This window comes from Vidua macroura, chromosome 7 (assembly GCF_024509145.1).
Source record: "Vidua macroura isolate BioBank_ID:100142 chromosome 7, ASM2450914v1, whole genome shotgun sequence".
Taxonomy (NCBI): Eukaryota; Metazoa; Chordata; class Aves; order Passeriformes; family Viduidae; genus Vidua; species Vidua macroura.
Window position 1 is genome coordinate 17,954,002 of NC_071577.1, and position 27,960 is coordinate 17,981,961.

A 27,960-nucleotide genomic window follows, 5' to 3' on the forward strand; every position below is an offset into this window, starting at 1 on the left:
GTAATTACAAGTATGAAAGAGTTTAAGAGTGCATGGTATTTCTTCCTTAGGGAGAAAAGTAAAAAAGAATAAAAATTAAGTTTAAAAGGCTGTGTATTTTAATCTTTAAACCATTCAAAGATAAAAAAAAAAAAAAAAAAACCAAAGAAAAACCTCAAGAAAACTTCTACATTTTTAAAATTTTTTTTGATGTTTAAAAACACCCCAACCAACAAACTCAATACAAGACAAAAATGCGTAGGTACAGTCTTGTCTAGCTAATAAATAACTTGTGTACACAGGGACCTAAAAAACTAACACTAAAAACACACTAAATATTTAATAATCTCAGCAGAAAGAGATAAATGATAGACAGCATTGCAAATTTAACCATGGCCTCTTCTACACAAAGGCTACTGGAAACTCAATCTCACATGGCCTCTAGTGAGTCTCAAAACACTCACTCGATGAAGAGAAAACACACTGGTGTGACACTGTAAGCAAGTTCATCCTGCCAGTACCTCTCTGGCCCAACTCTGCACAGCACTTCGGCAGATGAGTCACTCAAGTCTAAAAATAGGATTTAAAATACTTAGGGGCTTTGCTGAAACACAGCTTGAATAGATAATGTTCAGGCTGACCAGCTGAGCCAGTGTTTTTCCACATGACTGCTAAGCAAATGCTAACCTAGAGTGACACTGCTGAAGTCACAACCTAAAGCTTCAATATTCCATTTCACAGAACACATCCCTAAGAATAACATTTTTCAAGACAATAGATAAAGCAGTCTCTGGATGAAAAGAAACATTCTGAATTATTTAGTTACTATATCCAGGTCAAATACTGGGATTTCTAACTATATAAGCTGACATTTGCTCTCATAGATAGATAAGATAGATAGATCAATCAGATCTATTGTGCTGTAAGTTTATAAAAATATCCCACCACAGATATACTGTATGAAAGCATTTGGCACTCATGTTTCCTGAGTGCTAATGCATAAGGAAAAACTTTTTAACAAAGCTCTGTGAGTTGCTGTATAAATCCTACTATAGAGTTATGTATTTTCTACTAACATTTTACATGTGGCAGCCTGAGAAAAATAACTGTAATGGTGGAGAGCCATAATAACACTGAGAGATTAATTTTATTGAATTTTAGCTGGTTTTCAGACACAGACATTTTCTTTATTCAGGTATCACACCCCTTTTAAAAGTTTCTAATTTGCACCAACAGGAAAAACAGCTACACTAGACTACTCAGTGATAGGGGTGTAGCAAATCCCAAGTCTATAATTTGTGAAAATAACAAAAACAAATAGGTGTGATTTCAATTTTTAAGTAAGGAATAACATTTTTTGCAAAAGCAACCACTGAAGTATTCCTATCCCAAAGACTGCTTCCTCTGAGGAAAAAAAAAAATTAAAAAGTGAAGCTGAATTACTAAATTGAAAGACATAACATTAATTTACAGTACTTTAAAGCCCTTGAACATTGTAATCTCAGTATTCACAGCTCTCCAAATCCTTGAGTGCCTTACCATTAATTCTTTATAATGGAAGCTGGTAATTTCTAAGCATTCTAATTATCTGATGTTAGGAACTTCACATGTAACTGAAGTTATTGCTTTTCATCTAAATGTATGTCCCATGCTTATATTCTTTAAGTGATGAATACTATTTAGAAATTTGAACTAGTTTCAGATTGATCTCTTCAGAAGACCATGAGATCAAAACTAGAAGTACTAACTACCTATTCTGTTGAGGTTCAGCTCTCATTCTGCAGTAGCAAGAATGATACAATCAGGCATTCCTGAAAAGCTCTCCCATAGATCTGGAAATTAAATATGTAAGAGCAGCCAGGTATTTTTTAGTCTTATTTTGCATGGATCATTATGATTCAGCCAGATAATTTTCAGAAATTATTTCTTAACTCCAGTTACCAAAAGTATGACAGCTTATTATCTTCACTAATTTCACTGAAATACATTTTAGGATGTTTGGCACAGGTATCTATAAAAAGACTGATTTAATAGAAACATATCACACATATATACATAAAGCTGAAATGATGGCTTTGTGGACCTAGAAAAACCGAAAACACCATTGAAGCAATTCCATGCAAAATTTGTGCTTGGATATGATCGCAACAACTTTTGTCTTGTGGCAGTATTTAAAATTATTACTTACTATGACATTCACTGATCAGTCCCACTTTGTTTTTGCACTACATGGAGTCCAGCCCCTTTTCTTCGTAGTAGGTGGAAGCAGAAAAAGGCATCTGTCATTGTGACATGTAATTAACACTGCAGAAGTTGGCAGAAACTTCAGTGAAATTTCAAAAAGCACTTCTGACAGTGTATTATTCAAGACAACACTCTAATTGCAGCATGTAGTTTACTTCTCTGAACATCTTCTTTAATACTTATTTTTACAACTGTTGTGTCATACAGAATACATTAAAACAAACATTCAGAAAAAAAAAATGTACAAGCATGTGTGTGGCTGATATGCATATACCAGTTTGCATGAAAACTGACAGAACTGAGCACAAATGACAGCTCCGAGCTGGTATCCACAAACCCCTTTTACAAACCATTCCACTCCACTTGAACCAGACATAATGGTTTATAAACTGGCAATTTATTAAGACCAACAGCTCATATGTTTTTCCTCAACATTTGGACCTATTTTGATTTAGATAAATCAACATTCCAAAAATTTTTAAGGAAAGCTCCCTTTCCATCTGTTCTTTCCAGCCTGCTTCATATTACTTATATACACAAAAGGAAGACTTAGTTAAACCAAATTAAAGATCTGATTATAAAAACAGATTTTGGTATGTGCTTGAGTACAAAAAACCCTGTACATTTATTTAGCAGTTGTGTAAATCAAAAACAGTAAATGGCTTGCTTCAAGTGCTCTACAGCTAAGACCTCATTAACAAAGTTCATCCCTAAACAAACACCCAAAAAATCCCCAAAAGCTTACAATGCTAACATTAACAACCTTCTTGACCAAGGTGCTAGTAGGCACTATTGTACTATATTACTCATTAATTATTAAGAGAATCAGACTCTGACCTCACTTACAGTTAATGCAAATTTACACTGATGCAAATGAGAGCAGAATCCATCTTCTGGTGTATACCATCCTCAAATGATATAAAGGAGTTGCAAAAACAGACGGTCCCTTTTGTATAAATATGTCATAAATAAAACATATATAGATACAAATATTCATTAGTACAGCAGCTTAGAACGGTCTAACATTTCAGCTCTTGTTTTTATCACACTTTGCTAAGAACACATCTTAAGTAAGCAGAGTAAATCTTAACAGCACTGTATTAATTATTTGTAATGCTACACACCCCAGAAACAATTTATGCACATTTTGAAGCTTTTAGTAGATCTTTAGACCTTTAGTAGTGAAAGTAGGTAGAAATTTTTGATGCAAAAAAGAATAAATAAATAAAAACTATTAAATATCCCATGTTTGGTACAAATACTTCATATTAAGTTATTTTTATACATTTGTTTAGAAAAATACACTAAATATTTCTACTTTCATTGCCTAAAAATAAGGACTGGATTATGTATATCCTTGTGTTTTTAAAGGCGGCAATGTCAATTACCGTCAAGCTGCTGGAGCAGAGCTATTAGTGCCCATTCCCACAGCCCTAACACTGGCAAAAAAAAAAAAAAAAAAGCCATTGTGGGGCTAATCACAGCTCCACGTGGATGACCTGGTACAAATGACCAAGAGGCCCATGGCACAAGTTGCATTTTCTCCAAAAAAATGAAAACTTTTTGCTGAAGTTTATAATGCTTGTTTACTAACATATCAGTCAGTTCTCCACACTTTTTTAAAAAGAGCTGCATTTACAAATGTTGATTCTTATCTGTTAAAGCCATCATTTTTTCCAAAAAATGCACATTCAAACTGTGAAATATTAGGAAAATACTCTTGCAAATAAACTATATAAAGATAAAATACACTTCCAAGATAGTATTTGCGTTATTCTATAAAGTGCAGAGAAATCCTTCTAAAAAGGGAAATAACTACTTCCTATAACAACAGTATAATTACAGCAGCTTTTGCATAGCATTATTTATAGAAAATTTAATACTTTCAGTTGCTTCAGGAGGGAAAGGATGAAAGAGTCTCTTCCAGTTCAGATCTTTCCTTTGACACTGATTTACTTTCTTCAGGAATGGTTGATGATACCAGATCTCCATTGACAGCACTTCTAGAACAATGGGCAGATCCTACAGAGATCAGTTAAGTATTTAATTTTCATTCCTCAAAAGTATCATCCAATCTCTCAATTATTGTATTTGCAAAGTATTTCCTATATATAAGCAATCCAAAGAACTAATCAAGTTAAAGTCTGCTTGAGAGGAGTTATAATGAATGCCAGCAATATTCAGAAGGAAAAAACACTGAAGAACTGACTCCTAATGCAGCCCATCTAATCAGGAGGGACTTAATTCTGATCATGATCTTTATTATTGACAAGGGTGCGTGCCTTCAGAGCTGCACTGTTCTCTACAAAAGGCAAGAAGCCACTGAAATGAACGATCTTTCCACAATGTAGTAAGTGAACTACCCCTGCAACTCACAGAAGTCAAAAAAAGATAATTTCTACTGTGACAATAAGCAGATGGCAAACAGCAATATCTTAATCATTAGTGTGAGAGTCTATTAGAACAAACACCCATTTTCTGGATATGCCTTAGTTTTATCTTGCCAGTAATCCCACTGATTTCAATGTCACTACTCCAGCTGCAAGATCATTTGTAATATGAACGGAAACCAGCATAAGTCAATCAGGTAACAAACTATACAACAAGTGCTCTGATTTATAATATAGGAATCTTACAAATAAAACATTTTTCCTCATGCCAATATCAGTGCCACTCTAAAAAGGGAAATAAATTGTTCTGAAAGATACAAAAACTCCCTCTGTTTCAAACTTACTCTGAGAATCTTCAGAAAGTGTATCACTGTAAGATTCTGTATCCGAGTATGTTCGTCTGCGCCTCTGAGAAAATCGGTGAAGAGATAAACCTGGTTCTTTTACAGAGTGATTAATCCTAAAAAGGAAATGAAATCTATTAGTAAGCAAAATCTGTAACAATCCACACAAATTTTATATACTTTAAATTTGAAGTAACTTTGGTTATTTCCAACCCGACCAATTTTATATACGTTAAATTGGAAATAACTCTGGTGCTTAGATTAAATTGTGAGTATTAGTGCTTTTTACTATACTAGTCTATTATAGCAGACTAAAAATAACACAGTCAACAATCTTATTTTCACAACTGCAAAGCCTGAAAGTGGAAATAAAAATGAAAGAAATAATTTGAGAAACTGAAATACTGACTGAAAAAGAATGTTAGCGTTTCAAGCTCTAATTTAATGAACTTGTCAAAACAAGCCATTTGCATAAATCTTCTAGCATGATAAAATTTTGGTACTGTATTAAAAATAGCAGCTGCCAGCAATAGCTGATAATCTGCACCTTTTGTTTTTAAAATTAGATCAATTTATGATTTTTAATTTTTTCTCCAAGCAAACAATTCTTCTCACATTTTGATTTTAATGCTGGCAAGTTCAGGGAGGTCTTTTGAGACACAAGAAAAACTTAAGTATAACAGAAAATTACCTTTCTGAAGAGCAAGGACCAGGGTGGCTAATGGAACGCTTCATCTAGGGGAAAAATTCCAAAGAACAAACAACAAAAATGTCACAAGCTACTCAGAAGAATGATATGGATATCTACATTACTTTTTACTTTATTTACAGTCTTTACAAAGAGAGATGGCAATATTTTTTTATAAAAAGCAACCACTCTCAGTTAAAAATCTGATTAAACTATATGAAAACAGATGGACTGCCATCAATATCATAAGTTTTAGAACATTCACACAGGAAATAGTTTACTACAAAAAGATGCTACCTCCTAGCTATGGAATTCATTCCCTCTTGCACTGAAGCTCCTCAAGGAGCCATTGTTAATTCCTATGATATACAGAAGTATCAAGACATTTTCCCTTTACCAAATGAAGTTTAAATTCCTCATTACACAATAAAGCCAAATTATGCCTCTTGATTCCCTGTGGCTTCTCTGCTATTACTGTAAAATCTCTATGCATATAAAAAGTTATTATTTTAAATCATAATTATCAACTTTGTAAGTAAAGGGATTGAAGATAAAGAGATGAAAGATCCATATGGAAAGAAAGAGATTCCCACAACAGAATTGCTCAATACAGCTCATTTTGGAAAACATACACAGAACTGAGAAAGCACTTGATTCCCTATACACTGTCTTTCTGAGGGAATGAATTAATAGTGAATAGTTATGCAAGTAATATCTTCATCATTATATATCTTTTTGTTAAATAAGGGAATGATATATTAATAAAAACATATTGAATTACAAACACTGAAACATATGCTATCTTGCTGAAGTGCTCCAAGTCACAAAGCACTTAAGCAGGAGGTGAAGTTATATAATTTTTACGATCAATGTATGGTTAGCACTCTAAAAAAACCAAGCAGCTGAACTGAGGAAAAGTTAAACCTCATTCATTTATGAGATACCTCATTACAGGGCCTTGACGCTGATGATGTAAAGGCTAGCAAACTGCAAAGCAAAAGACTGAGAACGGAAAACTGATTTATATTTGGGACCAGTACTGATTTATAACTCAGTCAAGATTTCAGCTGTGGACATCATAACACATAACAATAGCATAGCATTCTCCCCCCAGTCTAACCACCAGTATGACACTTAGAAAATGTCTAAACCATTTGAATAGGTGATGGTGACACAGGAGAAACCAAGGGATCAGGGTGAGGCAGCTGGAACATTTCTGGCTTAAACTTGGCATTAGCGATCTTCACACATTCTTCAAGTGTTGTGATAAATGTATTACATGTGGCACTAAGCAAGGAAGAGGCTTCATTCATGTTCTGAAAGTAAATGAAAGTACAAGCATAAGCAAGAAAAAAAATAAAATATGCAAATATGACTTTCCTCCATCACCTCTCCCAGACGCACTAATTTCCCTCATTATCACTAAGAATTTATATTTCTCATTTTTTAAATCAAATGTACACCTTACCATAAGGCAAATTTAAGAAAACACATGTGACAGCATTGCAATTTCTTTCTGACATCTGAATTTCTTTAGGGTACCAGCCAACAATGCCTTACTGCAAAGCTTGTCTCAGAGTGACTAACTGGTATCAGAAGATCATTCAGTGAAACAAATTAATTGCAGCAGAAGGTGTGAACAGTTTTATCACTCTGGAGCAAGGAGCTGCAGGTCAATTTCACCTCCCTAAACTGAAAACTTGCTCTGTTGTGACTAAACATCAACCCCTGCCTTTGCACTAAAGGACCAACATTGTTCACAAGCTGCTCAAGAGTGCAAAGAATGAAGTCATTCACAATTTCCAGTCCTTTCATTCAAAAGAAGGAATACATTCTAGTATTGTACTTGTGCACATTCAGAGACAGATATCTACACTGCATGTTTCCAATGCCTGGAACACTAGTTTTCACTGATAGAAAAATGGAATATCATCCCACATAAGAAAGTAGGAATGGACAAACTAAGATTGTATCAACTACTTGAACAGAGATGCAAAACAAGACAAAATATTGTATTTCTCATATGATAGCTCTACTGGCCTTTCAACCAAATGGCTCAGGAACAACTACTGGTTCCTAACACCTGGCACAATTACAGTTAAACCATCCAGGTACTTTACACACAGAAAATCTACACACAAGCATTCAAAAATTGACATTAGGGTAAGTCTCCCAACACTGGGGAGATGAATAAGGTTTAAGACAACAACAGTAACTTGAGGTGTACTATATAATGGAATGTAAAGAAATTCTAGAATTGTGCACCTCAATGCTGGGAGGAGAGCGAGTCTCATCATGGTGAACAAATTCTTGTATGGTATGAACTTGCTGCATTAGAAGATCACAGTAGAGACGAAGTTCAGACATTTTGGTTTTAAGAGATTCATTGGTCTCACTTATTTCTATGGAAAAAATGGAAATATCAATTTATTGCATACAACGTACAAACACATTGTCATTTTTAAGCATTTTTCATTTAATGATCAATTTAAAAATCAACTTTAACTTCCACTTGATTTTGAGGAAAACTGGATCCTGCAATGAATCAAGAATTATACTTGAAGCAAACAATACTTTTGGATAACTGGTGCTAATTCAATTACTTTTATGAAAAAGGCACATTATCAGGAAAAATAAAAGAATAATATTTCTTGGCTGCCATGAAAAAATTACTGAATAAAACTTATGCCTGCCACCAGAGTGGCTGGAAACAGTTACTTTAAGCCTTTCAAGAGAAATTATGGAAAAAATAATAGTTACTATAAAGAGTTACTATAACATCAGAAATGAAATGTCTTCACAACAACTACAAACAGTATGTTTATTCTAGTGACAACAGCACCTTGTAGTATTTCAGCTTCTTAAGATACAAGAGGTCAATGCAGGTGACTTCTAACTCTAATACTGAGGGGGAGTTTACCATAGAGATGACTAGAAATAATTACAATTTATACTAAAATACAATAATACTGACTTTGTACCACAATATTTGCACTATGATTATCTGAAGAAGTGTTACCTAGTAACTAGTTACTCTAGGTAACACACATACCTTTTTCTTTTTTTGTTCTTGTATCTGCTAAACAGGCTTTTGCACTCCCCAGTGCTACCAGCCATCTTTGTCTTTCAGCTGCATTAACTGCTTTCATATAGAAATGCTGCTCCCCTGGGATGATTAGCTCCATTCTTGTGTTGTCTGTTGCATGAACTTGTGATAGAAGAGAAAAAAAATTTGAAATAATAATAACCTCAACTGAGTAACAATCATTAAATACTGCTCAAAATGTTTTAAAACGCTTATGATAATCCCACAATAATACGGTAAATCACAAAGCACCACTGTTAAGTAAGGAAAAGCCCAAAGCTTCTCAGCCTTTCTCCCCCTTTCCTTCACCAAAAGAACAAAATAACAAGTAAAATCAACTGGAATGGCAAACATAAAAAAAATTTAAAAAGTGATCCTCCCTTCTTTACATCACTGATTTCATCTGCACTAAAGAAACACTAACAAAAAGGAGTTAGCAGGTGAAAAATACTTGGTGGCCTATGTAAAATAACTTCCACTTTTTAATAAGAAAGTACCCACATCACAAGCTGAGTCAGCTGTGAGGATCTGGAAAAAAATAATAGTCAACAGCAATGGGAAGCTAGAAAACATCTTGCTGTTAGCCAAGGAGGCTGATCTACAGTTAGGAATACACTAAAGACTAAACTCTTACTTCGGAACAAACCATTCACTTACGGGTGAATGGTGTCAAATACACCCGTGACCTGTGCATGTGCACAGCTACTAACAGTGACAAAAGTAAAAATTACCCAGGAAACCAAAAGACTAAACATTTCTGGTTTATAAGAATCTCCACTTTTGGATCACTGCTGCTGCTCTTCTGAAAAACTGGCTTCCACGATTAAGTCTCTATCCCTGGTCATAAGAGGAAAAATCAGTAGAACTAAGCAGCTAGCTGACATAACTTCAAGCATGAACCACGTGCACATAACTATTAAAACCAAAAAGTAATAAATGGTGTGTTCTAAATCTCAACACAGAACTCTATTCACTATTATCATTCATTAATAAGTCACTATTATATGTGATAAAAATATCATTAATATTGATAATATTAATTATAATATGTGTGATAATTCATTATTATCTATGAACTGTGAAGCTGACACCCTGGACTATAAGTAAACAAAAACAGAGGAGGAAAAACACGTGATGCAAAAATGTATGGTTGGTGATCTTTTCTATTTCCACGGCAGCTAAAATTTTCTCAAGCAGAAATCTATTAATTCTTACCTTTTATTTCACACACAGCCATCTTTATACTTCCTTTGCTGCCTTTGCAAACATCATCCTGGGAATCATAGTATGACAATATCCCATTGTCTAAAACAAACCACCGAGGCTGCCAGCCTAGAAAGACCAAAAATGTGAAAGTTTAGTCTAATTCCTAAATTGTAAATAAAATTCATCTCTTTGGCTGTTAAAACTTTAACAAAAGAGGTGAACATTAAATTATTCTTGTAACACACTAGGAAGTAATCAATCTGTGCAGTCTGAAGACCAAAGCCGCTCTATAACCAGACTAGTGTTATACGGATATTCCATTCCCATTCTCTTTGGGTGCAAGATTTTTCTTCTGCTTTCACTGTATTCCATTCTAGAGAAAAATTAGATTTTAATTTAGCCACCACAGAATCCTGTTTTTAAGGTTGTTAAATTATATACCTCTGAAAACCCATTCTCATTCAAATGTATTTTTCAGGCAGATTTTTCTAAGATTGTAGGAACTTATTTGTAAGATACAAATAAATGCCTGATGCCACCAACTGCTATGCTATGTTTTCCTTTAGCTACTGTATTTCAGTGAAAATTTTATATTTCACACTTACGTATTGACACTTCTCCATTTCTACAAATAACACAGCACTAAAATATTCCAATAGAGCATAACAATTACACTGGTCCATTATTCTCTGGGTCAGTTGTACAGTAGGAGCAGATTATCCCTCTGTTTTACAACTTGACACCAAATTTTAACTTCCTGCTTGGTTTAGGGTTTGGAACGGCAAAAACTGTGTGGCCAAGCCCTGTAGATATTTGGCAATATGACAGTGTGGCCCAGGGTGCTTTCCAGTTGCCATCCCAACAGAGCAAGCTGAGGCCATCCAGCAGCACTGTATTTTAACACAGGAAGTGAAATCAGGTACCAGACTCAGAAATTAGCTACAGGCTTCATACTATTCACAGCATTATAGAATCATTAAAGGTTAGAAAAGATCTCCAAGATCAACTAGTCCAACCTTTAACCAATCACCATCTTTTCAACTAGACTAGAGCACTAAGGAGACCACATCCAGTTGTTTCTCAACACCTCCAGGGACAGCGATAACCACCTCCCTGGGCAGTCTGTTCCAATGCAACCCTTTCCATAAAGAATTTCCTCCTGATGCCCAACTTGAACCTCCTATGGTGCAGTTGAAGCCTTTTCCTCTCATTTTGTCACTTGTTATCTGTAAGAGGTTGAGTCTGACCTGGCTCCAATCTCCTGTTAGGGAGCTGTAGAGAGATAAGGTCACTCGTGAGCCTCCTTTCCTCCAGGCTGAGCCCCCTCAGCTGGCACAGCTGGTCCTGGTATGACTCACTCTCTGGACCCTTGACCAGCTCCACTGCCCTTCTGCAGACACTCCAGCACCAGCGTCATTAGAAGTTGTAACACTAATTCAAGAGGAATGGGACCAGGCTGCATTAAATCACATTACCATTCCATGATAAAGAAATAGTAATATGTAACTGCATATTGTTTCTTTTTTGTTGTTTACTAGCTGTAACATACATGTCTTTTTAAATGCAGAGTGACAACTAAAAAGCACGTCCACGCTCAAATCTAAAAGCAGAATGTTAAGAACTACAAACTCTAAAGAACAAGAACTCACACAGGAAATAATTCAAATGGTGCACATATGTCAACACTAATACTCAAAGACAGGACAGTAAAATGCAACTCAAAAATGCATGGATCTTTTTTTATGCCACATTCTGTTGCAATACATGGACTCTGTACTGTCCTTATTTCCTGTCAATGCCTGTCAAAACAGTCTTATTCTGTTAAAAAGGGAACCTATCTGAATTCCATCCTCACATTGTTCTAGTACTGGAAAAAAACAGAAGCAAAGGACTTAAAAGGTCAAGTGCCTAACAGAAGCAAGCCAAAGAACAAAAACACCTCTTGTAATTTGAAACTTGGCAGTAGCCTACATTTGAGAAAATATTTAACAAATTTTTACTTCACAAATTCTTATCTGAGGAGAAAAAAAAAAAAGCAGCTGTATTTCTGGTTTGCTTTTAATGAAGGAAGAAACTAAATGTTTTCCACAACACTTCATCAACAATAACAAGCTCCTTTGCTGCTTGGTGTCTAGCATTAATGACAAGTACTACAGCCTATTTTCGGCCACAAAAACAGATACTATACAGATAGTAGAGTAACAAGGCAGACGATAATAAAATTTAAACATTTTGCTAATATGATTAGATTACTTTTTACAAAATTCTGCCCTCCTACATTCTGAACATTGTAGGTAATCCCTGACTAAGTTTGAAATGCAGTAGATGCTCTCTGTTGGCCAGCACAAGCCTAAGGAAGGGTTCTGAAGTTCACTGGTTTAGAGGACTACTGGCTTTCAGCAGAAGTTAGCTGCATGCTAACAGTCCATTGTATGTATAGCATTCACAGCTACTGTTGAGTATTTGCTTATTAAATAACAGACTTAAAAGAGGAACAAACACCTCAAAAGTTCATTGCCTTTATCCATTTATCTTTTCCTACGGCAACATTTTCAGTCACACAAGTAAAAGTGACAACTTTCATTATTTTGAAAACAACCTTGTGCTCATTCTTTCTCTCATAACCACAACTTTTCCTCTATGTGTTTCCTCTATAGTTACTGTGAAGAAGAGACAAAGATATCAAATATCTATTTAATTACAGCACAACTGGTCCCTTTTATCAGAAGGCCCATATCTGTGGACACATAACTGCTCTGAAAAATGCAAGATTAAGCTCTGTACACTTCATTTCACAGCACATCTGTACAATCCTCACAATGTGCCCCACATTTTATAATCCCTCAGAACCAAGATTCACACCACTTCACACTCACAACCTGCATATGCTGAGGCAGAATTCCACATATGAAGCGCTGAAGAACCAGAGAGCAAAAAACATACTGCCAAAGCAGTGCAATAAGAGGTACGGTTAAGCATGGTATGTGATCCAGCGCTAATCTGCTTGGGAGAGACAATTAGTCCTATCACAGCGTCAGAGGAGGAATGTTTCACCTTGACACCAGTGCCTGCCCACTGCCTGCTCCAGAGGGAGATGGTGTCTCTATTACTGCAGAGGATCAGCCAAACAAAACAAGACAAACGCTGATTTTTGTCTGCAGCGCCTCCAAAAATACATTTAATGAAACTGAAGTTCACCATGTGTTTTCCAGGTTGGGATACAGGAGCTCCCTGTCCCGCTGAGAGTCTCTGACTTACTCGGCAAGGCGCAATCCAGGTCGCGAGAGGGGCTCGGCAGAAGGCCAGGGCCGGGCACAGCTCGCCCGTGCGGCTGCCGGGGCAGTGGGTTCGCCCGGTTCCGGCCCGGCCCGGCCGCCGCCCGCACCAGGCTAGAGTGGGGAGCGCTGGCGCTGCTCCGCCAGGCGCGTCCCACGGCCCGGCCCGACCCCGGAGCCGGCTCCAGGCGACCGCCGCCCCAGGGCCGCCTCCGTCGCGACGCTCGGCCGCTCGCCGGGGCTTGGCTCCGAGCACGAATGTCTCAGCCAACGCGTTACCGACAGCTTCGGCCGCCACAGGACGCCGGGACCCCCGAGGCGGCGGCAGCAGCGGCAGCGGCAGCAGCAGCGGCGCATTACGGCCGAGGCCGAGCCGAGCCCAAACCGCCACCCCCCGGGCCCGGCCCCCCGCGCCTACCCGCTAGATAGTTGGTCCACTTGTACAGGACTCCCTCCATCGCTCAGAGCCCGGCGCCGGGCCGCATCCTCCTGCTCCGCCGCGGGGAACGGGCGGCCGCGGCCGCCGCGGGGATGGCGCTCCCCTCCCGGCCCCACCGCTGCCTCCCCCGCGCAGAGGCGGAGCCGCTCAGCTCAGGCGCGGCGGCCGCGGCGGCTCCGGCGGCGCCGCCCGCCCCGCGGGGTGCTCTGCATCCTCCATGCGCGCCCGGCCGCGCTCCCGGCCCCGCCACCCCGCGGCTGCTTCCGACGTCCTTTCCACTTCCTGAGGGGAGAGGGCGGCCCAAAGAACCGCCCGCCTCGCGGCCGCTGCCTGGGCCGGGCTCGTTCCCACGTCCGGCGCGACTGAGGCGGAGCGGCGGCGCTGGCTCGGCCCCCTCCCCTCGGCGCGGCGGGGATAGTGCCACGCCGGCGGCCGCCTCGGGGCGACATGGGCCGAGGGCTGACCCTGCTCCTGCTGCCTCTGGCGCTTCTGGCGGCCCCGGCGCGGGCCGAGGGCGGCACGGCGGCAGCGGAGGAGGTTCAGATAGAGGTGCTGCACCTCCCCGAGGCCTGCAGCCCGAAGAGCAAGAAGGGCGACCTGCTGAACGCGCACTATGACGGATTCCTGGCCAGCGACGGATCCAAGTTTTACTGCAGGTGAGCCCCCGTGGCACCGGGTGGGAGGACGGGCGGTGGGCCCTGCCCGGCGGGGTGCGTGGCACAGCCGCTCCACTCATCCGAAGTCAGATAAGCGCGACTCGGGGCGCTCCCGGAGTGGGCACAGCTCGGGGCCCGTACTGACCGCATCAGCAATAGTAATTTCTCCCCGTCTCTATCTTTACTTTTCCTCAGCCGAGTGTTGAAGGATGCAGAACTTCCCTAGGGTCAAACTAGGGAGTCCCTAGGGAGAAGCTTCGAGAGCCTGTAGCCACACCTCGCATGGAGCCCCCCTTTGCCAGAGTGGAAAAAAAAAAAAAAACAAAAAACATGATGTTTGCCATGTTCTGTGCTGTAACCTGTGCAGAAAAACTCGGCTGGGGGGAGGAGCTCCTGGTAGGAATGCACACTAACAATTTTAGGCAGAAACTTTTGTATAGCATCCACTTCCATATAGTTGGCACTGTGCAGTGTAACCACATTATTATACTAGTGGTTTGCAGCCTTTTTGCCTCGTGCCTGTTGCTGTTTCCCTTTTTGATTTGTTGTGCCGCCCATTTTACCGCAAAGTTATAATTTAGTCTTTTGCTTTTTCACTTTGTCCCATCCATCTATCCTCAGACAATAGCTTAGCTCAGTAGCTTAGCTCATCAAAATCTTGATCCATTCCTCCACTTGTATAATTTAAGAAAAAAATCAGTATATAGGATAATTCTACATTTAACAGTACCATTTCACTTACATTTCTTTGCCTGTTGAAGTGACTGGTACCTAGAGCGTTGTTCTCTGGATGTTTTGCTCAGTTGCTGTTCAGTGTAGTGCCCATATGGGGAGGCCTCATAAGACCAGAAGCTGCCTCAAGCATTGGCTATCTGAGCTGGCCGGAGTGGTAGGTGAGCACACAGTCCTACAGCCGACATTGCCAGGTTCCACCAGCGCACACCTGCACTCTCAGTCCCATCCCATCCTACAGTGTTGTGAACTGCTGAAGACATTTTCGCTTTTTAGTGCTCCCCACATTCCTCTTCTTGGAGACTTCCTGCAGTGTCACCTTGTTTCTGGTGTGCAGTGTACATGATCAGGAAGATTGGATGTTGTTATAAGAAGTTCAAAAACAAGGGTGTTCTTTGTTTTTTTAAAGGAGGTTTTCCCCTTACATATATCAAGATTTGACCTTCAATTATAAATGTAGCAGAAAAAGTGTTTATACTTTGTAGTCTTGCACTCTAAACATTCTCGTGTGCTAATAATCTATGTTCTTACTAACTGCAACTAAAAGTTATATTGATGTTAAAAAATATTCTATTAATGTTACTCATACACAGTTTTTTTTTAATAGTCGGACGCAAAACGAAGGTCATCCAAAATGGTTTGTTCTGGGTGTTGGACAAGTCATAAAAGGCTTAGATATTGCTATGATGAATATGTGCCCTGGAGAAAAACGGAAAGTGACAATTCCTCCATCATTAGCATACGGACAGCAAGGATATGGTAAAAAAAGAAGTTCTAACTCTAAACTTTGTCTTTCCTGTGATTTTTACCCTTTGAAACATACAATACTGTAAATGTCTGTGAGAACTGGTGCTCCCATTTGGAGGCAGTGCAGCTGTGCAGCCCCAGTCCTGCTCATTGCTACGCAGTTTAAGAAGTCCTGACCCCAGACCCACACCCAGGCCTTGCAGTTCCCATTAGAGCTCAGTACACGCCACCCAATGTGTTTTCGCAAGTATTGCCATAGTGTGAAAAACTGGCAGCAAAAGGAAGATCTCCATGAGCCATATCAGCATTATTGTGTTACTATATTAAATTCCAGTCACATTTGGTTTTTATTATTTGACTGCTACCTGTTTAGCCTTTTAATGACAACCTGCATCTTCTGAATCAAATGAAATATAATGCAGTGCAATTAATCTAAGTAGAAATAATTTGCTTAAAATACTGCTTACATTTTGAATAGTTAATGGCTCTCATTATCACATTACACAGTAATTGCAACAGTGCAATGCATGAAATCTAATTTGAATATAAGATAACTCAGTATGCAAATTACTTAAAAAAAGTTCCAGTACAAGTTTTATACAGTGTTTCAGCACTCAAATGTAGATAAATTCAGCTCTGACCTGGGTGTAGTAGTTTCTGTGAAAAGGTAGCTCCTGCTCTGTAATAATAATATTTTGGTACTGATATGTCAGAATTCAGTGTATCACTTTTGTCTTTAATACAATTTCATACAAAAAGGAAAAACATAGATACAAATAAAAGAATGTTCTTTAATACTAGTATTAACTGTTTGTTCCAGGTAGCACTTGAAGGAAGTAGCATTTTCCTACAGCACACCTGTCCTCTGTCTCAGCGTATTCCTGCATGCTGGGGAAGATACCTGCCTAATCTTGAATTAGAAAAGATGCATGTGGCTTTCTAAATCTTTACATGTCTTTCCTTTGTTGGTATGTATATTTGTAAACTGCTGGCACTGAATTCTAGTATTGTATCTTTCTTTTGTAAGGTGTATTTAAATCATTATTTATATTCAGATGTATTTAAAACAACTACTTTTCTAAAGCATGGAAAGTTAAAACCTTTTGAACTCTGAAACCTGTTATTTTTACTATGGCGATTTTAGATGAGTAGTGTAATGGTTTTGTTTATCTTCTGTTTACAGTGTAGATTCTTTAGCTTTTCTTCAGTTTATGAAGGATGGACACAAGCTCAAAATTCTGAGGTTACAGTGTCATGCTCACTGGCTTTGGCAGCTTGCATGTTTACATTTTAATTTTATACTGCATGATTTCTTTATGCTCTTCTGGCACTATTTTTAGACTGCATTGGTTTGTTGCTGTCTCTTTTCAGTTCCCCTTTTTTGCCAGATGCATGGTACGTGGATCTGTGTTTGTAGAGAGTGCTGGTTTTACATCAGGTGGCAGAAAATGCTTTGATCCAGGAACAAAGAATTCTAACAGTTGTTTTCTTAATTCAGAGGCCAGACGAAGTATTCCAGTAGTTTGAAGTTTCTATGGGGATTTTTTGCAAGTCAGATGACTTGCATTTTGTTGCTGCTTTTTGAGATGTACATTTTAAACATTATTTTACAGGATACATAAAATACCTTTGACCATAGGTAAATTCATAGGTATAATTCGTACAAAGTAGGTAAAACATGGTATCGTCTGTTTCTTCAGACTGACAATGCATAGGAGCATTGATCTACTACTGTTATGTTTTAAATCAGATTGCAGCTGTTTAATAAAGACATATATCTTAGAACTAGTCTCTAAATAAGCCCTGTCATATGACAGGATGTGAAAGAGTGAGAACTTTAGAAGTATTTGTTTTTCATGATAACCAGTCACCTAATCTCTGAAAGTACCTGAATTAGTATGCAATACAGTTTTGTTTCAGGCAAGTACATGATTAGCAAGTTTCTGAAATCATTTATCTAACACAATCAATCTTCCTGTCTAGATGTACAACATTTGAATTCAGAGTTTAATCTGAATACTAACATGGCCTTTTTTAATAAAGAAATGCTTTACCTGTGAATTTATCATACATGTGATGTCTGCCCATAGTGTCTGATTCCTTAACTGCTTTTTTTTTTCTTTTATTCATAGCACCGGGCAAGATTCCACCCAATGCAACACTGATCTTTGAGATTGAACTTTATGCAGTAAATAAAGGACCTCGTAGTGTTGAGGCATTCAATCAAATAGACAAAGACGGTGACAAGAAACTCTCTGAACTTGAGGTAATATGATACAAATAATTTGAAACAAATAATTTATAAAACTATAGGTGTGGCTGCATCAGTGTTACCTTTCCATGAGCTGTCTCTGCTGCAGCTGATCATGTAAGGTTTCTGTGTGTTTACACAAACTACACTGTGCTGTAGTTTGCTGAAATTTGCTTTAATACATTAATAAGTCTCACACTTCCTGTAGACAAGCTGTAGATGTGTCTGCACTGGAATTACAATACATTACTTGTATACCCCCAGTGTCCTTGAAGATAACTAAATTGAGTACTAGCATAAAAGTCACAATGATTTGACTTCTTCCTGTTCTTCTAGATAAGCCAGTATTTGAAAGAAGAGTTTGCAAGAGATGGCAAAAAACGTCATCCCTCTGCCCACGATGAAATCTTAGCTGATATATTTAAGAAGAATGACCATGATGGAGATGGCTTCATATCAGCAAAGGAGTACAATGTCTACCAGCATGATGAACTCTAAGTACTTTAAAAAATCTTTGGCTGTTTTCTGCACACTGAATTCTAAATAATAATACTTTGTCACAGAATTTTTGTATTTTTTTTATCGTGGACTCTTTTTATATCTCTTAAGGTGACTGTAAAAATCTTATTTTTAACATTCAGCTAATAAAATGTGTCAGATGTTTCAAACGAAAGAAATAAAATCGAAGTACACCATGATCTAATATTTGTGGTTCCTACAACATGTTCCAATAGTACAGTATTGCTCACTAGTCTCTCATTTGGTGAAATACTGATGAAAATAATTATTTCTGTTCTATTGAGCACACAAAAGTTACAGTAGCCTTTGACACAGCTGGAATGTAACTGCTGAACACTTCTCAATCCCCTGTAAAATAAAAAGGGAAAACAGAATCCCAGGAACACAGCTCTTAGACCCCTGCAGGCTCCTAGACTAGCTTCTTGAGGAAAGGCCATTTGCAGCAATTAACTATAAAAGGCCTTAAAATGGGCAAACTCTGCCTATGGAATGTTAAGGTAAAAACAAAAATGTTTTTAAAACAACTTAAAATAACCTCTTTGATATAATACTAACATTACGAATTTGGTGTTGAATAAAAAGCAGTACTTTAAGGGAGTGTTTAAACTTTGACTAAGTAAAATGGTCAGGTTAGCCAGTTTGTTCAGCAGCACCAAGTTAAAAATCTGCACTATCATAATTTAATTGAATGAGGTTGAAGATGATGGGAGATGCTGTATATAAACTTAAATAATTAATTATTTGGGCATTATTCTGGTTTTCCTCACTGGAAAAATGCAAGGAAGTAGCAATAGTTAATAGATAGTACTTTCATCTGTTAACTGTTCTGCTTGTGCAGAACACGTAACACTTGTGTAACACACTTCACTCTTCTCACATGGAAAGCAATGGCTGTATTCATTTCAACACGTAATAATCAGATGTACACAGTGAAAGTGGCAGCACAAGTGAAAAAAGCTTCCATACCTGGGTTTTCCTTGAAATAATTTTAAAAGCTATAAAAAGGTTTTTTGCTCTGCCAGTGTCAAACAGTATGGTGAGAGGTTTAACAGAGCCCTTCCCCACAGCCTGATCCCAGCCCTGGACGCAGCTCTGTGGTGTTCCAGTCCTCAACAGACTCAATTTCCTGAGGCTGGGATGCAACTGTTAAAGACCTTAACCCCTGAAGTCTTGTTGGAGTGAGCAGTTTCATTACTTTCATAAGCTTCCAAAACATTTTCTGCTAAGCAGGTTTTTTTCTGAGCACATAAAAGAAAGTCAAGAGCAGCCATGACATAGAATCCAACTGCAGCAGGTAGACTGGCTGGTACTTTTTCATAATTAAACAAACTTGATATTAGGCAACAGCACCCTAATATGAAGCTCCCATCCATAGTTCCAGTTGTTCCCTTTTGTAACTGAAACATTAGACTGAGCTAAGTTTTAGCATGGTTTTTAATCTGATACTTCAGTTAAACATTCATGAGAACACTAAATTATTAACAAATATTCTCATTTAACCATCATATGCCAGTGTAGAGAAAGGCAACATTTTGGGGTTTAACAATAAGTTTGTGTAAACAACTTTAAGTTCTAGCATATATTTTGACATTAGAAAATACTATTTAAAAGTATGTTTTTAATTATCATGATAATGAGAAAGTCTAGGAAAAACAGCAATGTCAGGAAATTCATGTGCATTTTAAAGTAGAGGTCATTGACTGTGAAGCAAGGAATTTGAATATAACAGCGTAGTAAAATGTTTTGCACTTCCACTGTTTTGTATTTCACAATTGGAGACATATTTACTAACTCTGAAAAGTTTGTGGCACAGTTATGCCCATGTCTGTGATAACAGGCACTTACCCAGATCAGTTACTTCATTCTCTTATGCCAGAGGTCAAAACAGGGCACGGCATGCAGTCGTACGTACTTCTGTCCATTAAAAGAGCACTCCAGGCATCCATAGACTGTCTCCCTTTTTGAACTTCCCATTCCACAAAGGACACAGGGGCCTTTGGGGATGTTGTTATTAAGTAAATTAATTCGGATATGAGAACCGTCTCTGAGATAGCTTGTAGAGAGATCAGTCATGCTTGCAGCTTTCTCATAATAATCTGCAAAAAGGTCCTCCAAGTAAGGATCAGAGTTAGCAACAATTTCCACTACTCCTTTATCTGAAAAAGAACATCCAAGGAAAAGAAGCAGTATTTTGTTATTGCATTATGATCTGTTGTTTAAAAAAATATCAGTTTAATTATAGAAATAACTGATGCACAAAACTGTTCTAAGCATGCCACATAGATTGCTTTCCATCAAAAACCCTGTATGATAAATATTTTTCTTCAACTTCACTTAAGACACCGACAAAAGCCAGAATTTTTTGTATATGACCTATGTAATTATATTTTTAGAAATATACCTAAAGGATAGGCATGAGGCAGGCTTCTGAGAAACTGGTGCAAAGTCAAACCACAGCTGTGTACTTGTTTCTATTTTTGCATTTCTAGTTTTATGTTCTAAAAATTGTAAATTCACTTTTATTTCCTATTATTTACCAAAAAATCTCACTAATACTTAATATGTTTAGAAAACTCAGATGACTCCTTGTTAACCTCCTAGCAGATTTCTGAGCATCCAGATGTGCCAGGTAGGAACTATCTACCTTTCCCTCTCTCTTCAGGGACTGACTAGATTGAGTGAAGAACTTTTAGGCAGCTACAGCTCCTGAGATGTATCATACCCACTGAAGATTTTTTCCCCTTGTATGGACTGGAGCAGTACTGAGGGCTTGGTCCATAAAAGTAATTTGATCAAGAATGGGATACAGTGGAGGAAGAACACCTACACACAGCAGCTTTTGGGACATGTTTACTGCTCAGAATTTATCTTCACACTCAGATCTGCAGATTTCCAAAGTACTTAGACCAAGGAGTGTTACAAGTTTAAGATCTAGGTCTAAAGCTGCATACAGGGATCCACATTTTTGTTGGATGCTATGTTCATATTAGAATGAGAAAAGAGGACTATGATGGTATCCTGCCACAGGAACATAGTGCCTAAGGAGTACATTCAATTATTGCAGTTAATGTTTGATATTTACAAAAAATATTTACAGCTTTTGGCTTCAAATATTACTGTAATTATAACTTGGATAATACGAGCTGTAAATGGCAAACACATGAAATAGGTTCAATGTTAACTGTGTAATTACACACTACACAGTTTATCAACAGCCATATATTTTAAGATCTTTAGAATTTAATGAACAGATTTGTTATTTCTGAGAGACATGTTCTCAAATGTAAATTTTTTATTAACTCTATAATCATTTCAATACACTAAAACTTGAGAGGTACATTTTGTGTCAAATTTTTTTTCTTTAAAAATTCATCTTGGACAGAAATTAAAGAAACAAAGATACACTTTTAAATAAGACATTTGTATATAAATATCAAAAATCATACTTCGATGAAACAAATTATTCTTTAATCTCCTGAATTTGGTCAGTGAAGATGATCCAGATTTCTCTCTTTCAAATCCTCCTTTTGCAATTGGAGTCACACAAAGTTCTGTAAAAATGAAAAGTTTTTAAAAGGACTAAATATAAAAGCCATAATTGCACAACAATTTAATATGCTTTCTAATCAATAAAGTTAACAGTGATTAAATTTAGCTTTGCTAATGTTTTTAATGGCTAGTATAACTTTTTAATACAAGTCTGCACACAGTAATAGCCCACAGAATCCAGTAACACAGAATTGATGGGAATTTTTAACTGTTGGTGGCTTTCAATTAACATCCTTAGAGCCTGTTTTAGTTCATACACAAACTATGGTCATGTTCAGGGGTCAGGACAGTCAGTAGCATAACAATGGTAGCCCTGATTCTGAAGGACAAACATTTTTGTAGTCTTACTTGAAAGTAGAAATGAAACATAGTAAGCAAGGCTGTGAGTTCTGTACTCACCACTTCTGATACTGAATTCTATCCATAACTTGAAAGAAATACTTTAAGGTAAAATCTATGCTGTGCAAATTTTTTATTTGTTTCCAATTGCTGCAATTAATTCCTCCTAAATAGTTTTAGATATTTATATGTGCAAATGATGTATCAGACTGAAATTAAAGCCCCAACAGAAAAAAATGTTATTAGTTTAGAAGTTCTGTACACTTTTTTCTTTACTTGTATCTTTGTACTTGCCTATTTTATGCAAAACTGATCAGGTAGATCAGAAACCTGTTTCTCACCAGCTAGAAATATAACTAAGTGGGGCTTTTTGTTCCATGCAACCACAGAATTTAAAAAATACCAAGTCTAACTTGTAAGAAATGTTCCCACAGCAGACTATTTTCTAGCACCAGCCTTGTTTTTCTTTTCAAGCACTCTTTCTGTCAGAATATCAGAATACTTATGTGCATAAAATTAAAGCATCCCATTGTATGGGATCAGGGCTTATGTATATCAAGAGCAATAAAGCAGTTTTAAAAACTTAGATCATTATAAATAATAGCAGTAATGACAGTAATTCACATCACTTACCGAAATTACCATCCAAATGAATGTAGAGTTCAAATACACTAAAAGCAATAGTTGTATGTGCAGGAAAAACAATGGCTTTGTCCCGCCCTTTATAATTCTGATCTTCAATTATGTGAAACTATAATTTAGAGAAGGATCAAAAGAAAAAACATTACAAATTGAAATGAATAAATAAACAAAATACTAAACTTCATATATTGAGAATTACAATGCCAGGGGGAAACTTTGAAATTGATGATCAAATTTCACAACTGAACAATTTTCTATTAAGTACTTTGCATTTTAATAAATTTTGATACAGAGAGAGTAATTTGCATCACTTACTGAAAATTATGTGGATGATTTATTAATACTAGAAAGAGTGAAGTTAGAAGACTTGTAAGTTTAATTATTCAAAGACATTGAGAGAGAAGGGGAAGGAAGAGCATAAGACAAGGAGTAAGATGCTGACCCTTCAAGTAATAACCTGAAATTCCAATGTGTTACAGAAGATGACCATAATAATGAAAGAAAGGTTATACATTTATTAGAAAGTCAAACTAAGAAGTAGTAAATTCCACATTTTTGCCGAGGCTTTACCCAAAGCAATGGCTCATTGTCTAGCCATCCTTTCATTCATTTCCCATCCCTCTGTCCTGTAAGCACTGCTAACAAAAGACCAGCTTTTAAACCACTTTACATCAGAACAATAATATTGATTTACTGCAGATTTTTTATGAGTGTATATTATAAAAACACAATTAAATCAAACCATAAAATTTATAATAATGAGCTTTTTATGCTTGATCATTTGAGTTACAGAACTTTGTCAAACATATTTACCCTCATTGTCTCTCCACGCATTCCAGTATGGACAGTTAATGAGCACTGCCTTGTAGTTCGAATACTTTCCATGACCACACACAAAATTTCCATCCTACTTTTTCTTGATTGATGGACTAGACAATGATCAAAGTTTATTTTTCTAAAATCAAGAGGGAGGCAGGAAGGAAATTTGGACATAATTAGCAGTTTACAAAGCAGCTAAGTAACTTTAAATCAGTAAAAAAATCACCATAATGTATGTTTCATAGCAGCAAAACAACTGACCAAGGAAATCTCTGGAAACTTAATATTGATTTTCAGTGTTTGGGAACAGAAGTAAAAAATTCAAGGAAAGCTAGTATTCTACAGAGGATATCTGGGACACCCTGGAAAATTCAAAGCTTGTCCATCTGACTCTGGTTTAGTGCCATTAACTGAAAAAAAACCCTATATCACTTATAAAAAATACTTATAAACAATCATGAAACAAGTGATTGTAGAAGAATTTCTACAAACAGTGGCAGTTAGTTCTATAACACTGAATCTTTTTTTTGAGGAGACTAGATCCTCTTTCCTCACTCCCAGTTAGTAATGATGACATTTGGAGGTTACGAATAAACTAGGAAAATATGGAAGGAGAGGTTGCAGATACAAAATGGCATGCACTTCTTGGTAAATACCAACAAGGTAACAATATATATTTGCAAATGCCATAGTTGCGTCATGCATAGTTAATAATTTACTGGGATGCACTGCTGGGATTCACTGGGATGACATTGTTACCAAGGGACAATCTTTGAAATATAAAAAAATAATTACACCTAGAATTAATCACATCACATTTCTACACATTTGACATCTGTGCTAGCACCACAGGAACACCAATTTCATTTTCAGTGTCCACAACTCAACAAGAATGCTGGTAGAAGAGACTTGATTTAAAGAAAAGTCACAGAAGGTTATGAAAATTTAAGTACATAAACCTATTTTGCTTTTTTTGCAGAAAAGGTTGTGTAATAGTTTCATAAAACCTCAAAGTACCTACAATGGCAATAACACATATGGCTCTCTAGTTCATCAAAGACAAAGAAATCCTGTTTCTGAAACCTGAAGTTAGGTAATGTCATTCAAAGTAGATTTCAAATTTTCAATACCATGGTATAACACAGATAGGAGCTTGGATGGATTCTTCCTTTTTGGATTTGTTTTTTTCTTTTTTCCTGAGACATGCACGATAATTCAAAGAATTCAGAAAATTGTACAGCCTGTATTATACAGGTCATGTGTCTAATCCCAGTGATCCAACCTGATACCCTTGAAAATATCAGATGGTGACAGCTACTGATTGGCTAAAAATAATCAAAACCTAACAACTTTGGACTTTCAGCCTAACTGTATGAAATATAATTATGGAAATAGAAATCAAAGCACAGAATACAACCTTGTAGTAAGTTCTTTAAGTAAAGTTGGTACTTCAACTTCGTGTTTGGTCACTATGCCAAAGGAAGCTTTAAAGGCAACAGAATCTGATCCAGCAACATCAAAACCAACATCATTCATTATCTGATTTCCTCTTCTGCCATTAAGCGAAACATCTGATTTGTCTTCATAGTTGAGCAACTGGTAAGACAAGACACCTGAGTAAAAGAAGTGTGTGATGAAAAGTCTGAACACAGTATTTTCACATAGCAAGAATAAACAGTACCATTCCTACTGTACTTAATCATTTTGGTATGAAAATCAAAGCTCATTGAGCATTGTTTATTGGTGTTACTACTGATGATGGATGGAAAGAGTACATAGAAGTCCTGGGTTTGACTAGAGCTATTTTCAAATTTCTCTGTATATCATTATTCTCCTCAAGTATTTCCACCTGTAACTATGATGCTGATACATAAAAACATGTAGTATGTTTTGGCTTTAATGACAGGCTCTGAAACCCAAAATGACTCAATGGAGGCCACACAGAATATTAAAACTAGGAATAAAATGAAAGCCACTGTGTAAAAAATATTAGGGAATTCTGAATTTTGTCTAGATGCCCTACAAAGACCCTAATTTTTCTTTATTTTTGCAATACATGAATGGGACATGAGTGTGCCAGCAACATTAACTCTGCCCAGAGACTACATCAATTGCTTTTAAAGGAAAACAACAGATTAATTCTGACTTGCTTGAAAGTTTGCATTCAATTATTGTACAATCAAAAGGTAGGTACCAAAGCACCTCTACAAAAATGTCTTTATAATATCATATACATTTCCATTACACTAACAGAAGAAATACTAGAACACATTGGTTACCAAATTAAAATGAATACAGGGATTCGATTTCCAAATACATCTAAGAATCTGTGGTTTACTCCTTTTTTTGTTTTTAATCCTTTGCAGATATTAGGATAAACTGACATTATTAAGTCACCTATTATGAATCCTGTTTATGTTTATTTTTTCACCAAAAAGAAGTTTAATATATTTTTCATAATACTAAAAAGATTGGAAATGCTTGTCTTTGTCACATAAAAAAAGGAAATTCAATTACAAACCTCTTTGCTTACATTAAAGGACTTTCTTAATACTTTTTGCGCATGACATTTAACCTTTACAGAAAAGACTAGTAAGGTTTTGTGAGAAATTTTAATGAGATTTTGCAACCTTTTTACAAACTTTTAAATGAGATTTCTGATTTTTTTTTTTTTTTTTTCATTCAGGACAAGCCAGCTGACATCTCCTGAATGTTAGATTTAGGATTAAAATTTTTCTTATCATGCTTGTGTCCTGAAATCCCCTCTTGTGGGATCAAGTGGTATTTCCTGTGCTCATATTAGTTTCTCTTAGTAGAGTTTTTAACTGATGCATTTGTTGTGCAAGTAATATCATCAATAATTTTGCCAAAATTGACATTTAAAAAAAATAAAGCAATGAAACTGTTTTGAGAAAACCTGTAGACATGAATGACACACTTTGCAAAGGAATGTACAGGAAGATACAGGCAGTATAGTTCAATTTTGCACCTCATAATTCTGTTAGAACCTCCTCAAAATTTACGCTCTGGCATAGAAAAGGGAATTTAAAAACAGTTAAGCTTTTTAATCACAAAGATTGCAAACATGGAAAAAGTCTTATGAAAATCCAATTGCACCAGTCAGATGTAATAGCTGTTTTCAAATGCTTTTGCCTGTGCAGAGCTCAGTTCAGCACCAGGGACTGCCAGCATGGAAAAGCTGCAGAGTTGAGGCCATTCTTACACACTTAAAAGTGAGTACTTAAAAGGGGTACATTTCTAAACAAATTTTACGTAGCAATTAATCAATATACATCAGTACATCTGTCAGGAATTTGTGGTTTGTGAAAATGGCTTAACTGAATTTGTTTAATACTAGTTCAGAAAATATCAAGAGTTTTTAGTATAAATTACTTTCTTTTTTTTTTTACTCTTTTCCTAGAAAGTCGTTTTTCCCCCTTTTTTTTTTTACCATTTTGATTTGTACTTTTTTTCCTTAAAAAATATTTTCTTAAAAAAATTTATTACATGACTAAGCTAGAAAAATGTTATTACCCATTTACTAAGGAAGCATACTACCTGCACAATTTAAACTATGTTTACTATGTCTTTACTAGAAAACATGCATTTTTCCACTTTGAAGAAAAATAAAAATCTTACCTGCAGAAATTTCTTTCTCCCCTTGAAGAATGTCTTTTAATGTGAAAGGTGTTGAAGCAAATTTAGATTTTTTTGAAAGAGCACATTTTCTTTTTTTAATCACAAGGCTCAGAGGTTGGTATCTGTCAGCTTCACTGAGGCTGGGCACTGGAACTAATCTTCCTCCATCACCAACCTGTTTAACGAAGTTTTTGGTTGCAGCAGCAAACATATTATGACATTAGCATTGATAATAATAAAAAGCTCTCTATCAAGTGTAGCTTCCAGACATCGAGCCCATATTCAATTCTTCTTATATTGCTCTTGCAAAAAAATGACCATGTTTTGAGAAAAAAAAATCTGTCAAACTGCTTTTTTTAGAGTGAGTTATATCTCACTTTTAAAGAATCAACAGCATCTTAGCTACTGAACTTCCAT

The 27,960-nt window shown here is 36.8% G+C and overlaps 3 protein-coding genes across 5 annotated transcripts; 1 reads left to right on the plus strand and 2 right to left on the minus strand.

Moving 5' to 3' along the window:
* Window positions 1-2,370: 2,370 nt before the first annotated feature.
* PLEKHA3 (pleckstrin homology domain containing A3) lies at window positions 2,371-13,869 on the minus strand. 3 transcript variants are annotated; one of them, XM_053982301.1, is made up of 8 exons: window positions 13,630-13,869; window positions 9,946-10,062; window positions 8,698-8,853; window positions 7,911-8,047; window positions 6,797-6,961; window positions 5,649-5,692; window positions 4,958-5,073; window positions 2,371-4,245 (listed from the first exon to the last, which is right to left on the minus strand). In XM_053982301.1, exons 1-8 carry the CDS (start codon window positions 13,667-13,669, stop codon window positions 4,118-4,120), a joined length of 903 nt encoding a protein of 300 aa, XP_053838276.1. In that variant the 5' UTR covers window positions 13,670-13,869; the 3' UTR covers window positions 2,371-4,117. The 3 variants fall into 3 exon arrangements, with proteins under 3 accessions (XP_053838276.1, XP_053838277.1, XP_053838275.1); XM_053982302.1 differs by lacking the exon at window positions 13,630-13,869 and adding an exon at window positions 13,195-13,466; XM_053982300.1 differs by lacking the exon at window positions 13,630-13,869 and adding an exon at window positions 12,816-12,930.
* Window positions 13,870-14,003: 134 nt separating this feature from the next.
* On the plus strand, window positions 14,004-18,734 carry FKBP7 (FKBP prolyl isomerase 7). The gene is made up of 4 exons (XM_053982303.1): window positions 14,004-14,306; window positions 15,646-15,797; window positions 17,918-18,051; window positions 18,373-18,734. The coding sequence occupies exons 1-4, from the start codon at window positions 14,098-14,100 to the stop codon at window positions 18,532-18,534; spliced, it is 657 nt and encodes a 218-aa protein (XP_053838278.1). The 5' UTR covers window positions 14,004-14,097; the 3' UTR covers window positions 18,535-18,734.
* A 1,585-nt stretch (window positions 18,735-20,319) lies between these two features.
* On the minus strand, window positions 20,320-27,754 carry PJVK (pejvakin). Its single transcript, XM_053982828.1, has 6 exons — window positions 27,544-27,754; window positions 25,322-25,517; window positions 23,899-24,040; window positions 23,077-23,194; window positions 22,002-22,106; window positions 20,320-20,711 (listed from the first exon to the last, which is right to left on the minus strand). Exons 1-6 carry the CDS (start codon window positions 27,752-27,754, stop codon window positions 20,410-20,412), a joined length of 1,074 nt encoding a protein of 357 aa, XP_053838803.1. The 3' UTR covers window positions 20,320-20,409.
* Window positions 27,755-27,960: the final 206 nt, after the last annotated feature.

Coding starts and splice junctions, on each gene's coding strand:
- FKBP7 (XM_053982303.1), top strand. CDS start 14,098: ATGGGCCGAGGGCTGACCCTGCTCCTGCTGCCTCTGGCGCTTCTGGCG. Junction 14,307..15,645: donor GGATCCAAGTTTTACTGCAG/GTGAGCCCCCGT, acceptor TTTTTTTAATAG/TCGGACGCAAAACGAAGGTC. Junction 15,798..17,917: donor ATACGGACAGCAAGGATATG/GTAAAAAAAGAA, acceptor TTTTATTCATAG/CACCGGGCAAGATTCCACCC.
- PJVK (XM_053982828.1), bottom strand. CDS start 27,754: ATGTTTGCTGCTGCAACCAAAAACTTCGTTAAACAGGTTGGTGATGGA. Junction 25,518..27,543: donor GGAGAAAGAAATTTCTGCAG/GTAAGATTTTTA, acceptor TCTTTTACTCAG/GTGTCTTGTCTTACCAGTTG. Junction 24,041..25,321: donor CTTAAAGAACTTACTACAAG/GTTGTATTCTGT, acceptor TCTTGATTTTAG/AAAAATAAACTTTGATCATT.
- PLEKHA3 (XM_053982300.1), bottom strand. CDS start 12,915: ATGCTTAACCGTACCTCTTATTGCACTGCTTTGGCAGTATGTTTTTTG. Junction 8,048..8,697: donor AAGAACAAAAAAAGAAAAAG/GTATGTGTGTTA, acceptor TTTTTTCCATAG/AAATAAGTGAGACCAATGAA. Junction 4,246..4,957: donor ACTTTCTGAAGATTCTCAGA/GTAAGTTTGAAA, acceptor TGATCTCTGTAG/GATCTGCCCATTGTTCTAGA.